This window comes from Callospermophilus lateralis, chromosome 1, assembly GCF_048772815.1.
Source record: "Callospermophilus lateralis isolate mCalLat2 chromosome 1, mCalLat2.hap1, whole genome shotgun sequence".
Classification (NCBI taxonomy): Eukaryota; Metazoa; Chordata; class Mammalia; order Rodentia; family Sciuridae; genus Callospermophilus; species Callospermophilus lateralis.
The window spans coordinates 39,116,298-39,135,326 of NC_135305.1; the positions used below are offsets into that span (position 1 = coordinate 39,116,298).

The window sequence follows — 19,029 nt, forward strand, 5'->3', positions numbered from 1 at the left end:
TTGAGACACTGACATTCATAAAAGGTGTTTTTATATAAAACTTAAAAGCTGTATCATTCCTTCACTAACATATACAGGTCCACTAAAAATATTATAAAAGGATAGTCTACATGTTAATATTTTAATTGTACCTTGGGATTCTTGGTGTGAATCTAGGAAGTGTTTATGAAAAAAATTAATGTATTAGTTTAGGAACTTCAGAATATACCTTGGAACAATTACACCTTTTTAGTCATAAAAAGTTACATGAAAAATCAATTTGGTAAGAGTCCTGATGGAATTACCATGTTGCATACTGAGAAAAGTTGGCAGAGATTTTAATGTAAAAATTATCCTGTAATCCCAGCAGTACAGGAGGCTGAGGCAGGAGGATGGCAAGTTCAAAGCCAGCCTCAGCAATGGTGAGGCACTAAGCAACTCAGTGAGAACCTGTCTCTAAATAAAATACAAAATAGGGCTGGGATGTGGCTCAGTAGTTGACTTCCCCTGAGTTCAATCTCCAGTACCAAACCCCCCCAAATTATAACCACTTTCATAGCTGTGATTTCACTTCTAATTATTAACTTTAAAACATTGTTCATTTTTATCAACAACAACATTTTTCCTCTGTTATATTCATATTTTCTATAAGATCTTTGAAATTTAAATATACATCAAGTTTTGAATGCTTATTTTGAATTTGTATTTATGAATTTTTGGTAACATAAAATAAAATATCATGAAACATTTCATATTCTTTTTAGGAATCCTTTAAAACTACCTTTTAACAAAAATAAAATGATAAATTAAAATCTCTTTAATTTTGACCCTGAATGCTATTCCTGAAAAGATCATTTGCAAAGTTAGTTGTAATTTTATTCTAATCCTGTCTTACTTTATCTTATAGTTTACATATGGCTTAGGAATTTTCAGTCTGTTTTAAAAAAATGAATTTTGTAAATTTACATAATTTAAAATGGTTATGGTTAAAATATTTTTGAAAAGGTTGAGTTCAAATATGAAATAGTCAAGAAAAGGAGGATACATAATCCTCACTAACTGGCAATTATTTGTTTCTCTGAAGCAAATTTCAATTATATGTATATTCCCTGTTGACATTAGCTGCTTCTCAGCAATTTATGGAATGTAATTTTGCTTTTCTTAAGCACCACTACAAATTTGCTTTTTTGTTTTTGCACCAGGAATTGAACCCAAGGTATTTAACCACTGAGCCACATTCCCACCTTTTTTTTTTTTTTTTTTTTTTAATTTGGAGACAAGGTCTCACTAGGTTGCTTACAACTTTGCTAAATTGCTGAGGCTGGCTTTGAAAATTTTCTTTTGATATTTGTAGGATTTGGTTTTGTGGTCATCTCTCTCCACTCCTACACTGAAATGAATAATTGCTTTTCAACTTTCTGTCACTATAACAAATACTTGAGATTAATAAACTTGAGAAAACCTTTATTTGGGCTCAGGGTTTTGGAAGTTTCCATCCATGATCTGTTGCCCTGTTGCTCTGGGCCTGTGGCCCATCATGATGGAAGTGTGTGACACAACAAAACTGCTCGTCTCATGACCAGAAAGTGAAAGAGAGGAAGAGAAAGGGATCAAAGTCCCATTATTCCCTTTGAGGGTGTACCCCAAACACCCAAGGACTTCCCACCAGGCCCAGCCTTTTAAAGTTTTCACCACTTCCTGAAAGCTCTGAGCTGAGTGCCAAACTTTTTAGCACCTGGACTTTTGGGGGGGGCACTTGTCCAAACCATAGCACTCAGGGTATTCATACCACACCCATGTGGGGTTCTTTTCACACATAAACATAATGAAAGTAAATATTTTAAAACCAAAAAATTTTATTTCTTTTACCCTTGCCTGGGACTGGTATATAGGTCAGAACAATAAAAGACTGGAGTGGAAAAAAACAAACAAAACTAAACATGATATTTTTTACCAATGAAAAGTGGTGGCTTGGACCTCTGGAATATAGTAAAAAACAAGGAGATGAAGAACTCTCAGCATGTCTTGTGTCGGCTCACTGATGGTCCACAGCACCACTCCATTGTTTTCCGAGTATAAAAAGCATAATTCTTCCCATGATCCCCTTCTCTGTGTTCCTCTAGGTTAGAGTTTGCCAATAAGAAGAAATTACTGGAGAGTTATAGATGGAGATGAAGAGGAAACCAGCATTTTTGCACAGGTGTGTTACACCAAGTGAATGGATAGGTGGAAGATTCAGAGTGGCTTCCTAGCACATTTTTGAGAATGATCTACTTTGCCCGAGAGAGCTGGTGTTAGGTTTTAAAGATTCTCAAGTATGGCAGCAGGTCCAAGAAAGCCTCTGAAAGGTAACTGTTTGGTGCTCTAGGCTGGAACCTTCAGCACCAGCCTCTCCAAACGTTGGCGGCTGCTTTTCTGACTCTACCTCCCCATTCTAATCCCCAGTTCCTTCAACAATCCTGAGAATCCCCTATTCTGCATGAAACACTGTATATACGAGAGACATCAAGTGACATCTATTATGATGACTGACCCCTGATGACATAGAGACAGTCACAAGAATGGAAAAATATGCAGTTAACTAAATATTACAAATGACCAGAATATCCAATATATCATCTTAATGCATAAATACTGAATCAAATTTCAAAGTCAATTGTAGGTTAACTGAATGTCATTTTTTGCTTTTCTCTAACATTGACGAGTCAGATCATTGTATATGCTATTAGTTTCTTTGATCTTCTCAATGATGATCAAATAAACTTTGAGTCATCTTCATCTTTTTCTGAATGAAATATTTCAATTCTTAACATATAGGCTTGGAATTCATATACTTGATGTTATTCAATGATGTTTTATCTGCAGTAAGAAGAGGGAAACAAGTTCAGTGATTAGTAGAAAATCCTTTAACCCTTGGTCTTTATTTTCTTACTCCTTCCCTCTGACTTAATAGAGTGCTTCCAGTTCTATTTGCCACTACACTATTTTTTTTGTTTTCATAAGCCTGGAATTTAATCAAGATCATATTTAAAGGTCAGAGAAATTGTAATGAATAGGACTTGAAGATGATGTGATCTTGGCAAAGCATTCCATTCAAGAAATGGGTTTTAACCCATCCCCCTCCCCAATATCTTTTGTGGAAGACTAGATATTCAAAATGCATTTTAACATTTTTCTCAATTCTCATTCTCAATCCTTTTCCTTTACTACCTCTCTCTGTTCCTCCATTTAATGTGATAAACTATTGCATAGTGTTTGCTATGTACTAGGACCTGTACAGAAATTAGGAATTAGGACAGAAAACATATCTTTTCTATAGATATTTGTAAATCTAAGAGTAGAAGCCAATATCCCATATTAGAGATGAGGTAACTGAGGTTCAGGCAAGTTAAATAACTAGCCTAAGCTCACACAGTGAACAAGCAGCAAGGTCAATTGGAAGTACACCCAACAGCAACAACGCAGGTTATGACATTTCGTAAAGCTTTTCATCAACCTGACCGCTTTAGCACCTCTATCTTCCTTAGTCTGTTTTCCTCTTGCTCTGTGTCTTTTGTCTCTAGCCCAAAATTCCCTATTTAATTAAAATTCTAGCAATCTAATCTGTATCCTCCACTTTTTTCCCCCATGCACTCTCCCAAGGTGCTAGAAGAAGGACAGGGCTATTAGCCAGCTTGAAGTCTCCTTTAGAAAGCTGGGAGGAGAAGCAAGGGAAGGCTTTAGGCAAGGTTCTGTGAATACCCATGGGTCATGGGTGCTTTTATCCCTGCTAAAGAGATTTGGGGTAAAAATGGGAGTTCATGACCCACTTGAATCTAATGTATGAAATATGATATGTCAAGAGCTTTGTAATGTTTTGAACAACCAATAAAAAAAAGAGTTTTTTTTTTTTACCCTTCGTTTAAGAGCTAAAGAATATTAAAAACATAACTAGGAACAGTGGTGCATGCCTGTAATCTGAGTGACTTGAGAGGCTGAGACAGAAGGCTCACAAGTGGAGACCATGTGCAACAGAATGCCAGAGTGAGGACTGAAGCTAAGAACCAGGGAGAGTGGGTTACAGTGAGTAGGACACGTGGTCCTACTCCTTCTCACTCTTTCCTTTCTCCATGACCTTCTGCTCCTTTTCCCTGGTAAGACTCAAGGTGTCATCATGGAAACAATAATGGGGGTGAAGATGATTTATTATTGATCATATGAGGAAGGACTCAGAGAGCAAATAAATACAGAAAAAAAAAATAGAACACAGAGAAGCTACCTACTTTAGTACTGTCAAAGTGGAGTAAAGAGCTTCTGAAGTTATAGGGTTTTATGTTCCATCAAAGGCTCAAATAAAATTAAAGTGAAATACAGTGAGGCTGTCTTCAAATCCAGAGAACTCAAGCTTTTATTTTTGTTTTTCACAATAGTATCTAATAAAATAAGTACTCAATAACTTTTGATTTTTGATTTCCAGCCCAGAATTCTATTTTGATGTTTTTTATTTTATTTCATTTTTTTTTCTCCCTGGACCTATATTCTTGCAGGATAAACACCAGTGCTAGGAGAAAAACATACATAAATCTACTTTGCTTCTAAGTCAGACTGATTCAGTATCCATCTTCAAGAAGAAAATTTATTATCATTTTTCAAATTATAATATTCTAGCACACTTTGATATTCATGACCCTTGGGCCTTTTGAAGTGCTAAATAACATACAATCATTTTTTAAAATTAAAACTCCTGCATTTGCTTTAAGAAATCATTGCTTTTGCTGTGTGTGTGAAGCAACCCTGGTATGTGGAGGAATTAGGGGAAAAAAACATATCTTGTCCACTGACATTTGTAAATTTAAGAATAGAAACCAAACAGAATGCAGTTTAATTTTATGTGCAGAAATATGATCAAGGGAAAGTTTAAATAGGTGATTCTAGCACTGGCTTTACAAGTAAATGTTGGACAATTTCAGCAACTCTAAGAAAATCTCTGTTCTTCTCTTGGTCCCTTGATTCCTGAAATACAAAGAAATCCTACTTCTAATGATAGCAAGAGTTTCTATCATTTTCCTAGAAATGAATTTTAATAGAAAGCAAATGAGAAAGCATTTCTGTCAGGGAAAATAGTGAGAATAGATAAAATTTTGTGTCACATGACCCACTGAAAATGTTTAGGGCCATCACCAAGTCAATAGTGATTCACTAATTTAAAAGTAGTGCAGTTTTTTGAGAGAGGTAAGGGTGGTCTCTTGATATGGTATTTGACCAAAACATAAATGAGTGATGTCTTATGTCCATATTTTGGAATATTTGCTCCTTTGTCATGAAATCCTGCATTATACTTGGCAGTTGTACCTATACTCTGAAATTCTCATATCAAAATTATGTGTGAAAACTCTAAGATAACACTAGAACAATTATTTTTAGTTTTAGAGGCAAATATTCAACCTCTATACATTAGTCATCTTTTCATCTCCATGACCAAAATTCCTGACAAGAACACCTTAGAAGAGAAAAGATTTAGTTGGGCCTATGGTGTCAGAACTTCTCTGGCCTGCTACAAGGTATCATGGCAGAAGGGCATGGCAAAGAAAGTTGCTCAGCTCCTGGCATGGGTGGTGGAGTGTGAGGGGGAGACAGACTGACAGCCAGAAGGGGGCCAGGACTAGAACAGATAGAGTCCCCAAGGACATGCCCCCCAACCCCCGTGGCCTACTTTCTCCAGCAATGCCCCATCTGCCTTTTTATTTTTTTTAAACCACTTTCTAGTACATCCATTGAAATTATTAATCCTCTGATGAGGTCAAACCCTCACGATCCAATCTTTTACTACTGAAAATTGCTGTGTTGCCTGACACATGGGGGACATTCTAAATGTTAAGCATAATACCTTGTATGCTTTTTATTTTGGAAATAAAACATTAACAGGGATAATTATGTAGAATATGTAGAATAGATATGCAGATGTTATATCTAATATTTGCTTTCTTTTTAAAGTTTTAAATACCTGTACTTTCTTTTCACATTTGACTCCAGAATATCCAGTCCGGCAAGAACACACGTTGGGAAGTGCACATCTGCCTCCATAAAGACATTTTTGATTACAAATTGCTGCAATACACAAATTTTTACAATTAACGTCTTTTGATAGTGAATGCTTGTGACATTTCCTGTTTTAGTGGTTTAAAGATATTTGATCAATTGTAGTAATGGCCATTGATACAGTCATAAGAAGGTGTCATATTACCCATGTATACATGTATTGAAACATAACATGATACTTCATAAATGTTAAAAATATATAAAATGAATGATTGTTGACCATAAAAATAAAAATAATGTAAGCAAAATATGTATCCTTAATTTTTCTAGTGATTATATTAACAGAAAATAAGCAGGTGAAAATAATCTATTAGTGAATCAACCATGGATCTCACACACACACACACACACACACACACACACACACACACGAAAAAACAAAACACCCTAAATTCAGACAATATTTTTACAATTCTATAAAGGTATTATTGAAATAAGCCAAATTTCTTTCATTTTTTTTCAGTACTGGGGGTCGGGGGTACTCAACCATTGAACTTCACCCCCCTCCCTTTTTCATTTTATTATTTTTTAAAATTTGAGACAGTATTTTGCTAATTTGCCAAGACTAGCCTCAAACGTGTGATCCTCCTGCCTTAGACGCTTGAGTTACTGGGATTACAGATGTGTGTTACCATGCCCGGCTTTACTGGTTACTTTTTAGAGTACTTGAAATATATGTGTTTTTTTTTTTTTTGTTTTGTTTTTTACAAGGAGTTCAAATAGAAGATAGTATTTATAACTTTCTTTTTAACAGCTTGGAAAAAATTTAAAAGAGACAATTCAGGACTGGTTTCTGTATGAAAAAAACAGAAAATTTTATATAATATCCTTGACTGTTTAATGTATAACAACTGTTGGGAACTTAAACTTATGAAACTGTACTAGAGATTTTTTTCTTGAAATATCCTCCAAGGCCATTCTAAACACACACACACACACACACACACACACACCAATCTGCCTATTTGTTTTTCTATCATCTATCTTTAAAAAATGTTTTTCATACTTATAAATAATTAAATGTGCAACATAAAGGGAAAGATTAAGTAAATTATGACATTTATATTATGGAACCTAACGCGTGGTTTAAAATTATGTTCTTTTAGGACCTAGTAAACGTTTTGAAGTGATATTGAGTGAAAATGAGCAGACTATAAAATGACATACAATATAATTGCTTTTCATGGGAGTGATACTACTTCAATGTTTCATAATAAAAGCTTAAACATTTCAAGAATAATATTCCCTTTGATATAAATGCAACACTGACAACTATGTTTTCATCAGGGCTGCCATATATAGTCAGCTGGGTTGTGTGCTGCACAAGTCCTCCATAGCTAAGGAGGCACTCTTAGCCATCATACATTGAAATAGTTATTACAACAACTTTCCAGCAGATGGCAGTAACACAAATGTTTAGGTAACAGTCAATATATTTAAGACAAATTTCTGGACAAGCAATTTTGAGGAATTTGACGTTAGTTTGTTTTAAATTTACATAAAGATGCTTCAGTGTACTGGAATCTATGCACAAAAAACCTCAATCTATGATCACTCGGGTCTATTTCTACATCCCTGTGCTTTTAGCATCTTCTCATCGTTCTCATGATCTGCATAGACCACTATCCAGAATGAGCAACTCAGGTTGAGGTTGATTGTTCTTCCATTCTAGCTATTTATCATATCTAACTTCCAATAACAATTATCAATTTTTGAGCACACATTTCTTATGTAAGTACTTGTCCTCAATAGTACTTTGATATATTTTCTAAATAAGAAATAATAAATTATAGTAACAATTACAAATACAATTATGGTTAAGAGTCATTATATGCAAAATTTCTGATGCATGAAAACCATAGTGTGGTTCATAAGACATTTTCTTTCAAGGAGACTTATTTCGAGTAAAAGGCATAATTATGTTTCAATTATAAATTTCAATTGGCCAGCAAATTTGAAATTATGTAATTATTGATCTTTGAAGGTATTTTTGGAGGCCTTCATGTTTTTCCCATTAAGCTAATCTTTGTTAATATTTTAACATGTTATTTAAAGTTTTCAGAAATTTCAAATGTGGATAAATTTTATTTTTTCTATAGCCTAAGATTTACTCTATGAATAAACATGGATGGAAATACATAAAATACTAAAAAAGTAACATAAGATAATTCTGGGTGGTGAAATTTGGAGTGATTAATTTTTTGCTATTTTTTTCCATAATTTCTAAGATTTCCATTATAGGTATATGTTTATCCTATAACAAATAACATTTGAACTTCTGCATATTAAACTTTCCTTAGTCCCATCTAAGGAAACTGCACTGGCAACCCACAGACCATAATTTGAAACCATGCCACAAAAAATTATATATTATATCATACTTTCTTTTTTATAAGTAAATATAAAATTGGGTAAATTTTTTTTTTTTATTTCTAAAGTCATTTGGGGGGATAGTTCCGGGGCTTGAACACAGGGTGCTTAACCACTGTGCCATATCCCCCAGCCCTTATTTATCTATTTATTTCATTTTGAGACAGGGTCTCACTAAATTACTTAGGGCCTCCCTAACTGCTAGGGCTGGCCTCGAGCTTACAATCCATCTCCCTCAGTTTCCCGAGTCACTGGGACTATAGCCATGAGCCACAAACATGCTCAGCTGTAAAATAAGTTTTTTTAACAGAATCAGCATTCTGTAGTTTTTTTCCATTATGGAATTCTCCTAAAGTTGTATTTTAATTATTATCATGGGTTCCAATATGAATATATAGTAGAAAAAAATCCTGTGGGCTTACGTATTTGACACTGCACTCCTTCCCAGGTGGGAGAACAGTGGCAGATGCTGGGGGCAATGCACTCACCACCATTTTTACATTTCTGAAAGCAAATAGCTACAAACAGAAATATAAACAAGTTAAAATTTTACATTACTACTCAAATATTATCATAAACCACATAAATTTTAATTAAAGAAAAACAGTTAAAAGTCAATAATTAATGGATATTTTATCAAACAACATTTGCCAATGTTACTATGTAGTCCTAGAAAATGTGATTTTAATGGTTGTGCAATAATACAGATTCTGTTATTTGAAAGTATTGTGGTATGTTTCCTTCAATTGGTATATGTTACTTCTCGTTTTTCACCTTGATCTATGCACTATAATCGCTTCTAATTTAGAGTTATTTTATAGAAAGGATAAAAGGAAATATTTGAATGAGAAGTGCCATCATCTCAGGTACTTATCAGACTGAGAGGCAGTAGGATCTCTCACATGAAAAAGTCTGAATTGTGTGGTTTCTTTTGATGCCAAGGAATCCGCAGTTTTTTAAACTGCCCACTGAGCCCTACTTCAGTTTAGGAGAATATAATATAAAGACTTTGTTATTTATCCTGGGCAAATGGTAGGAAGCTAGGAAATACAATGTACGACTTCCTCTGCTGACCTGAAAAACTAGGTTCAGAGAACTTTTCGTTTTATTCTATTTCAAAGATATCTTCTAATACAGGAATGAATACGCCAAAATTAAACAAATAAAAACAAATAAAACTTTTGTTTTTGTCTTATATTTTGCTTAATCTTCCCACAAAGGATGTAGACATTTTTTTAAGACCTAATATCTATCTTTTTAAAAAATGTTATTGTATTTTCTTATACCTTTATTTTATTTATTTATTTTTATTTGGTGCTGAGAATTGAATCTAGTGCCTCAAACATACTAGGCAAATGCTCTACCACTGAGAAAAATCAGCAGCCCCGACTTTGGCATTTTAAGAATATTCTTACGTATATTGCATCTTTTCCCACTCCAACCGGAAGAGCAGGAGCAAATGTTTGGTCCCACACATTTTCCTCCATTCATGCACATGGGATCACAGATGCCTTAAGGGGAAACATGAAATATTAGCTTTAAATGGCAACAGTTTTATTTGCTTTACCTGTAGTGGGCATATAGGTTTAGTAATGTCTTACTTTTTTGGCATCTCCTACCAGTGTATCCTTCACGGCAGACACACACATTATTTCTCATGCAGTGGCCACCATTCTTGCAGGGAGGGTGACAGATAGCTAAAAGAACACATGGCAGCAATGTGTGAATATTACATATTCAGTTATTATGTATTGCATATTGCATCCTGTGCTTGCTATCTATGGGGCCATAAGGCAGAGGAATGTGCTATTAAAATAAAAGATTACAACTACAAGTCATTAAAACTGTCCTTTCTAAATCATAAAATATGATGCTTATAGCCATAAGCTGCTAGTGAGTTAGCACAATTTGAAATGTATGGGAGTAGTATTCATAACAAATGAAGTCTTCAGTATTATATATATTATGAACCTTGGCTTTGGTCTGGTTTTACCACACTGTGAAGTCAATAAAGCATAAAATGATCAGGACACAACCAAGAAAATAAATCAGAACTTACCTCAAAATAAGAATGTTTGCTCTTTTGGAAATCAGAAAAATCCTTTCTATTTGTCACATATCACAAAAATGTAAAAAAAAAAAAAAACTCTAACTTTTGAATACTTTTGATACAGTTTATTATGACTGGTTTTGTGAATCCTTGATAAAATCTTTTGACAATAATTCTTAGTGGTTGTTAGGAATATTTTTAAAATACTTATAATTTACTAGTATCTTCTATTTATAGGATACTGTCTCATGAAATTCAGAGGTTGAGTTCTTTTATGAAAGGATTAACTTAAGTGTAGGTTTTTCTTTTTTCTTTCACTTTTTTTTTCCTCCTGGGAATCAAATCCAGGGCTTGTACATGCTAAGCACGTGCTCTGACTCTTAGCTACACCACCACTAAATGCAGTTATGCTTTTCTTCTTCCTTCCTTCCTTCCCTTCCTCCTTCCCTCCCTCCCTCCCTCTCTTCTTCCTTCCGTCAAACAAAAATGCCTGGGAATTTTTAAATTTAATTTTTCCTTGAATTATAGTTAACTGTATTTTAGTTTGTATTTTTAAAATTAATTTCAAATGGAGAGGTTTTAGGTTTTAATGGGACTGTCATTACCAAAAGGCTGACTTCCAGTTTGAATTAGACCCAACTTATTAGCTGCTTTCTTCATTTCTAAAGACTGAAAGAAAAATCTCACTGATTTCAAATGGATTTATAAATAAAAATAATGTAACACTTTAAATATAAAAAACAATATAAATGGATGCTTTTAGAGAATGGATAGTTTCCACTATGTTATACTGAGCCTTTTCTAGCTCATGCTTGAGTCTACTTTCTCTGATATTTTATGAAGACTTTCTTATTTTTTAAAGTATTTGTTCAATGATCTCTATGAAGCATGGAAAAGAAAACAGTGACAGTAACCTGTCATTAGCTATGACACGGAGTTAGGTTAGATTATAGATTATTTCTCCCAATTTTTCACTCTTGTTTAGCCATGCCTTTTTCCAGGTGACTTTGTACTCACACATTGGACGTGGGGTTTATTTTCTCATCCTGTAGTTATTGGGTTTTGCCACAGGACTTAATTTGACCATTGGCCTGAGAGCAGACATGGTATAAGCAGAGGCTCTAAATATTCAGGATAGTTTGCCTTGGCCTCTTGCTTTCCTGGTTTTTGCTTGAGAAAGGCATACACCAGGTAGATGTGGGTCTCAGGAGGAAGACAGACAGGTGAAGCAGTCTAGAGTCAAGTCCAGACAACCTGTATTGCTTGTGATTAAGGGAAATAAATGCATATTGCTGGACACTGAGATTTGGGGGATTGTTTGTTACACATCAAATACTGACTGATAAAAAACCTACGCATGGAGAATTACAAACAGGTATATGTTATGTTTTATTAGTGGTAGAATGTTCTTATGTGTTCTCTTTCCCATTCTTCACATAATTTAATAGGATTTCTATTTATTAGGAAAAAGGTCTTTTTTTTTCCACTACAGAAGCACCATAGTAAATACCTATGATTGGGAACTTAACACTAAAATAATAAACCCCAAGTTGCTTATGGTATACAGCCTTGTAACAATTCACAAAGTCTTGAGTGTAGAGACAAATACATTTATACAAAAAGCACATACGATTGAAATAATATATACAAAGGGAATAAAATTTGAATTTAGTCATATACCCATCATCCCAGGTTAGAAAAGGATTTTTAGGAGAAAACCAACCCTCCTACCAGATTATTCAGGCCTCAGATGGTTCTCCCAACAATGCCCAGGTTGAACCAAGTAACTGAGGATTTTAGGAGGTGAAGGAAACTGGAAGATGTGGTTATATATTTCTTCAGCCATACATTTTAACCCTGACCTTTTTTTTAAAGAGTAGTATAATATTGTTGTGATGTTTCCAGCTAAATTTTTGTCTTCCTCTTTTGAAATTCTATTATACAAACAGTCCCTCGTATTTACTTTTAATCACATTTTGCTTAATTTTATTCAAATTCTTTTGATGTGTGCCATCTTCCCTGCCAAACATTTGGACCCACAAGTGGATATAATGTAATAGTGTTTAGGTCAAACCTGAAAGCCAGGAAATATGAAGCCTGAAGATTTACAGTAAGTTGTCAAAATCTATGCCAGCTAGGAAGTTGCAACAGGGGCTAATTCCCATACTTGCTCTTATCTCACTATAGAAACCTGCTGTTGAAAAAGGCAAATGTTCCATAGATACTTTTTAGTTCAACTAAATTACTTAGAGATTCCATCCTTTATCCAGTTTCACAGTTGGCATATAGTTTTGAGAAGAACTTTTCTATGTCTTACATCTGAAATTAACATGGCACATGTAAGCTTTTCATTTCTCTCCTTATTTTTTCTACTCAGAATTATACCTATAATTCTTCACCATGGATTTAATTGCAATCTCTTAGCTTCTAAGATTTGCCTACTTAGTCTTTGCTTCCTCCATTTCACAATGGAGGAAATCTGGATGAGAGGATATGTTCTCTAGGCCCATATGTCTTGTGTTGAGTGATGGTTTCTTCTCTACTTCAGTTTCATCTTAAGAATTCTGGCCAACTTCCAAATTAAAAAATAATAAGAATTGGAGATCAAATTCTATCCTGGCAAGGAAAGTATAAATTTTATGAATTAAATTATGATGATGTGCTTATGTTCTGTACTAAAAGTTAGCTCTATATTTTGTGGAACTCAAAATATGAAGATATAGAAAATATACTTTAAAAAATTTATTGACATTAATTCCTACCTATACTCTCACCCTCAAGACATTCCCATTACTCTGAAGAAAGCCCTACAGCATTAACTATTTGAAGGAAGGTTTTTAAATAATGGGCCACAAAGAATAGATGCATTTTTATGTCTCCACATCATCTTGCAGAGAGCTGTGCATAGATGATTCTTCATAAATGTCTAATGAAACTATAGTCAAGAGAGATTGTGGGAAATCAATAGACAGTAGCTTATAAATCAAACATTTTTGCTATGACAGCAAGTAAAATGATATAATTTAACTGTAAACTGCATGAAAACTTCACTTATTGGTTTCATACCTTTGTTCTACAAAGCATTGACAAATGCCAAGGTTGGAAGCCTAAGATTTATTGAATAAATAAAACCATTTTACTTAATAACTCCAATATCCTTTGTATGAGTTGGTCATTTGATGGCTAGACCTGAAGCATCACAATAAATATAAGAAACAAATAGCATCTTCCTCTTTGAAACTTCTCTAATGTTTTCTCAAAGCTCTGTTGATGTCTAACATTCCATTTGACTTTTTTACTTATCAAGAAAGAATCATTACCATTCTGACAGTGTGCACCAAAAAATCCATTCGGGCAGAGGCAAGTGTTTGGCTTGTAACAGGAGCCACCATTGAGGCAAACAGGGTCACACAAAGCTAATGAACAGCAAAAGGGAAAGAGACCATAAAAGTATTATTATTTTAAAAATGAAATTTAAAAAGGAAAGCTTCACCGAAATGGAGCTCCATACAAAATGGAGCACCTATAATTAATTAGACTTTGCCAAGCATAAGAGGCATGAAATAACTGCATAATAGCTTTCAAAGTGTATTCATTAAGTTTACAAATAATATTAAACTAAGAATGTGGAGTGTGTGAATAGAATTTAGAATTCCCTTGTTAAGCTCAAAAAAAAAAAAATAATGACGAAGTTATGAGAACACGATTCATTCAATAGTACTAATGAGGTGGCTTGTAATCTGCTGGAACCAGTGGGGCTAGGTGTACCTCTTTGTCTCCTTCCCAAATGAAATAAGGATACTGCACTCAAGTCCCAGCACTCTCAACAACATTTCTTTTTATTTACTCCATTACCTTTGTTTTGTTTAAAAAGCATCCCATTCCATTTTTCAGTGTATTCAAAAGTCTACTATAATTTTATTTTCTTCTAAACTCCACTTGCCAGAACTGATTTCCATCTTTGCTTTCAAGGAACTGTGCTTCAACGATATTACTTATCATAACTCAACTTGTTGTGGTCTTGTGTTTTTTACAGCTGCGTCCCAGGTCTCCTTCACTATCAATATTCTACTTGAAATGAGGGCAAAATCAAATTGATCTTTGTTTCCCTTTGCATCATGCTTCACATACAGTTGGCAAACTATGAATGTTGAATTAAATTTTCATTGAGAAAAGTCATTAGAATAACTGCCAATTAATTAAACATGAAAAACCACAAATATTGCTGACAAAGAAGCAAATCTGATATAGTGATAAATAAATGGAATAACAGGATGGTTGTCTATATAACTAAGAATTGATTGGACGTTTAATGAAATAGGTGTCTATGCTGTGATTTAAAAAATTAATCCTAAAATAAACCTCTAAAACACAACATAGTAGATGTTTTGAGTCCATAGTAGGGTGATATTTATAAAGAAAAAAAACCCCAAAAAACAAAAAACCACAAAACATTGGTTGGATAACAATAAGGCTATAAGACATAACCCAGTCCAATATAAGAAGATGAAAGTTACTTATCAGATCAGTTTCATTTCTTAGATGAAAGTCTTTAGAACATTGGCACATTTTAAATTTCTTTTAACGGACACATCCATTGCAAACAACTCTGATTTTACCTGTACTACAGGTGGGTCCACACCAACCAGGCTTGCATTGACAAACATCTGGTGCGAGACATGCACCTCCATTTTCACAGTGCCTGTTGCAAACCACTAAGACCCACAGTGAAGATAAAAGAAAGACAAGTTAGGCTAAGAATGCTCACCACCATTCTAACTATTATATAATTATCTCATGACTGCCAAATGTTTTTGCTAATGAATAAAATGGGAATAATTTATACTTGGGCTTTAAATGCTCTTCCCTTTTCATATTCAGTTATTTTCTCACTAATAGAGTTGGGGATAGAAGAAAACCATTGAACTGAACAGTCAACAAAATTGGCTCTTAGGGGAAATTATTAGCTACTGGTGAAAATGACTATAGACATAAATGAAATGAGATAAATTTATCTGCAAATGAGCACATTTGAATTCATCTTATCTCAAAGGTGGGTTTAAGAATAGTTATTTCTTAGAACAAACTGCTCCCAATGCTACCCAGGATGGGAACTGTCATCATAGATCATGAAAGACGGTTTTTTACTTAGGGTTAGGGTTCATTCCATTTAGTGTTAAAGAAAAATTTATCAAAGCAGCAAGTTCATTATAGCAGACTGCAAGGGGAACTTGGCTTACTTGTTTCACACCTCGATCCCACAAAACCATAAGCACAAGTACAGAGATTGCCAGGCAAGCACGTGCCACCATGTTGACAAGGTGGGCTACAATGTTCTGCAGGAACAGATTACATTATTAAGTCAGGTCTTAATAATAATCCCAATGAATTATCCATTTATATTTAAGAAGCACAGTCACAATAAAGCCTATTGTAAGAGCAGTTTATAATGACTTCAGTTCTCTTTGACAATGAGATTCAGCTCTGTGGGACTGACTGTGTGGATTCACGCTCTGAAACCCTCACCAGGTATCAGCATGTTTGGGTTTATAAAATAAATCTAGAAAATGTAACACAGACAGTTGTGTAAAAGGTTTATAAAAATTTGGTTAACTGAATGGAAATATATCATCTTAGGCTTCTTCTGTAAAATGAATCTTGGATTTACATATTTCTACCCTAAAAAAAGAATATTTCTATATTTACATGGCTATCACCACAGGCTATTGTTGAAAGTTTCAGTTCAACCTAAAAAATTTAGTTTGTTAATTTGTTGCTTGCCTTGTCATTAAAGCATTTAACATGACTCAGTTTATTAGTAATCATATGTACCATCTACCAAAATACATTGTTGTTTTTTTTTAAAAAAACAATTTTTAAAATACAAACTAACTCATTTCTTTAAAGTATTACCTAGCTTTAGGAATTCTATTTCATACATTCTTCACTTAGTATTTCACCTAAAGTCATGCAAATTATATGGCTAAAGATGTATTTTTAAAATTATTTTTTAAGTTTCTTCTTATTAGCACCTTATATCTTCTTATTTGTAGAGATATGATACCCTAAAACCAAATCTTCAAAAAATTTCAGAAGATAATTTCACCAAACAAAAACTACTATTCTTTGGATCTCTGATTTCTGAAACTTAAGTTTTTAAAATTCTCAAATGAATTGTTTTTAGTGAACACTTAAAAAGTGGACTCTTTCACCAATTTTAATAACTACATATTAGTATATACACAGTGAAACTGAATTATCTTATAAAAGCATATTAGAGAAAATAACAATTTGTTTTAACCCTATTAGTTGATTTTTAAATTTGGATTACCACCTTCATTGCAGGTTGTTCCACCATATCCTGGAGGACATTTACAGACGTTAGGCTTCGTGCATTTCCCATGGTTTTTGCAAGCAGGTTGACATACAGCTGTATAAAATAAACCCATTTAGAAATATCAATTATCAAATAAAATTCATTTTTCAATTTAATGAATGATAAACCTACCAGTTTGGCAGTTAGAACCGGTATAACCTGGTCTGCATTTGCATATGTTTGGTGCCACACATTCCCTGCTCCTTCCACATGGATGTCTACAAATGGCTGCAAAAATCAAGGAAAAAATGGCTGAACCATTGACATGATATATACATGCTGCTCAATTATTTACTTATAATGAAATTTAAAATTCCTCAAATTGGAATATCTTGATAAGGTATTAAATAATGACCATTCACCCATAAAATGGTCTTCTTAATATTTTTAACCATTAGAATGACTGAGGAAAATAGGTTTTAGAGTAAGAAAGAAGTGCCAAATGTAGTAATTACTCCCAAGATGGTGCCTGTTAGAGGTAGAACCTAACCCTACCTGAAATTATAGTCCTTTTTCAGGGGGCAATGAAATTTCAGATATGAATCAGCTAAGTGTTAATAAATAATAAGGATAATCAGATTTTCAAAGAACACATCATGAGGTTGATTCCTTAAGCTTCTCTACTACCTGATATATTCTACCGGACATTTAACACTTCCTGTGGTATCTAATATACATGAAATTGTTTTGTTTCATTTGTTACATTTGTTAAGGAATTCCTATAAGTATTATATAATGTAAGTATTGAGAGTTCTTATTCTTATGGAAAAAAAAGAAGAAAAACAAATTTCCTTTAGGTAATATGGGAAAAATAGGAATATTCCAACAACTGTCTCACTTAATTTTTATCTCAAATAAAACAAAACAAGAACATCAAATTCATATCAACAGCAACAATAAAAACCAGACTCTAAATTATAGGACTAAAAAATTTGATTTGTATCAGATAAAAGAATATTAATAATTGTGGAAAGATATAAAAATACTTGTAAAATTAAAATGATGCAAAATTTGTTTAAGACTCCAAAGAATTGGAAATACAGAGACAACTGTATAAGTTGCAAATAAGTAAATAGACCAGAATGAGTAATTTAAAATGGTAACTGTGCATTTCGAACTAAAAATAACTCAGGCCACAATGTTAATCAGATCTATATTGACATCCTTGTTTTTTTCATTACTTGTTTAATAATAGGACAGTCAGTCCCTCAAAACTCCACTATTTCATCTGTCTATTGGGAACAATAACACTTATTATATGGAGTTGTTGTTTATTATATATAATTGATACAGAATGTTTCTGAAGACCTTGGGACAGAGTAGGCACTCAATAAATATATTTATATATCATATAGTTGGATAGTATATAATATTAACACTTTAAAAAAGTAAAACTTAGAAAACCCACTTTTGCTTCTTTTTACAAAACATGTTGAACAAAGTGGAAGGAAGAGAAATTAGTAAGTGGAAAAGTGTATCTTCTTAGTTACTAAAACTGGAATGAGGTAGTTTTCTCTGTATCTTCTGAAAATTTTTCATAGTACCTCTGCAATTGACACCATCTCCATAATACCCAGTGGGGCATCGTCCACACTTGAAGTGGCCACCTGTGGTTGGAACACAGGAAACACCAAGAAAACAAGGTGACTCAGCACAAGTTGATATTTTGGTTGATCCAAACTTCTGTGGCAAAATAGTGACTGCTTTAGTAAGTGATGCTACAAACTCATCTTCATATTGTGTATAACCTTGCAAAGAACTGTTAATGAGAGAATGATATTCTCCTGTCTCTATTTGGATGGTGCTTTGGAAAATATCCCTTCCTTGGCCATGAGAACTGTTGGGATTAATGCTTAAAGAATGACTGTGGTTTGTAGGATCTTCCAATTCATCCCCACTGAGATCTGCACTGAGAATATGATCCACATGCTCATAAGCAGGTATCTGTTGAGAAACAGACTTCTTTGAATTATCCATCTGAGTCGTAAATGATTTTGGTGACAGGTAGGAGATGTTCGTTGTATTCAAGAACCTTTTGAACGGAGGAGGACTAGGGGTAAAGCTTGCACCAGTTAGTGAATGCTCTGTTGATGGCGGCTGAAAATTCAAGTCTAACAACAAAAAAAGAAATAGAAATGTTAGTCAACAGCATTTATTAATGTTCTGCTCTACCCAC

The 19,029-nt window shown here is 33.7% G+C and overlaps 1 protein-coding gene across 1 annotated transcript in view; it reads right to left on the reverse strand.

Moving 5' to 3' along the window:
• Vwde (von Willebrand factor D and EGF domains) overlaps positions 1–19,029 on the reverse strand; it is a 92,327-nt gene that overhangs the window by 18,114 nt on the left and 55,184 nt on the right. Inside the window, exons 18-27 of the mRNA XM_076853432.2 lie at positions 18,398–18,964; positions 16,986–17,081; positions 16,812–16,907; positions 15,718–15,813; positions 15,097–15,192; positions 13,798–13,893; positions 10,029–10,124; positions 9,843–9,938; positions 8,850–8,945; positions 5,963–6,066 (exon numbers count right to left, since the gene is read on the reverse strand). Coding sequence (XP_076709547.2) covers positions 5,963–6,066; positions 8,850–8,945; positions 9,843–9,938; positions 10,029–10,124; positions 13,798–13,893; positions 15,097–15,192; positions 15,718–15,813; positions 16,812–16,907; positions 16,986–17,081; positions 18,398–18,964 — 1,439 coding nt within the window. The remainder of the gene's footprint in view (positions 1–5,962; positions 6,067–8,849; positions 8,946–9,842; positions 9,939–10,028; positions 10,125–13,797; positions 13,894–15,096; positions 15,193–15,717; positions 15,814–16,811; positions 16,908–16,985; positions 17,082–18,397; positions 18,965–19,029) is intronic.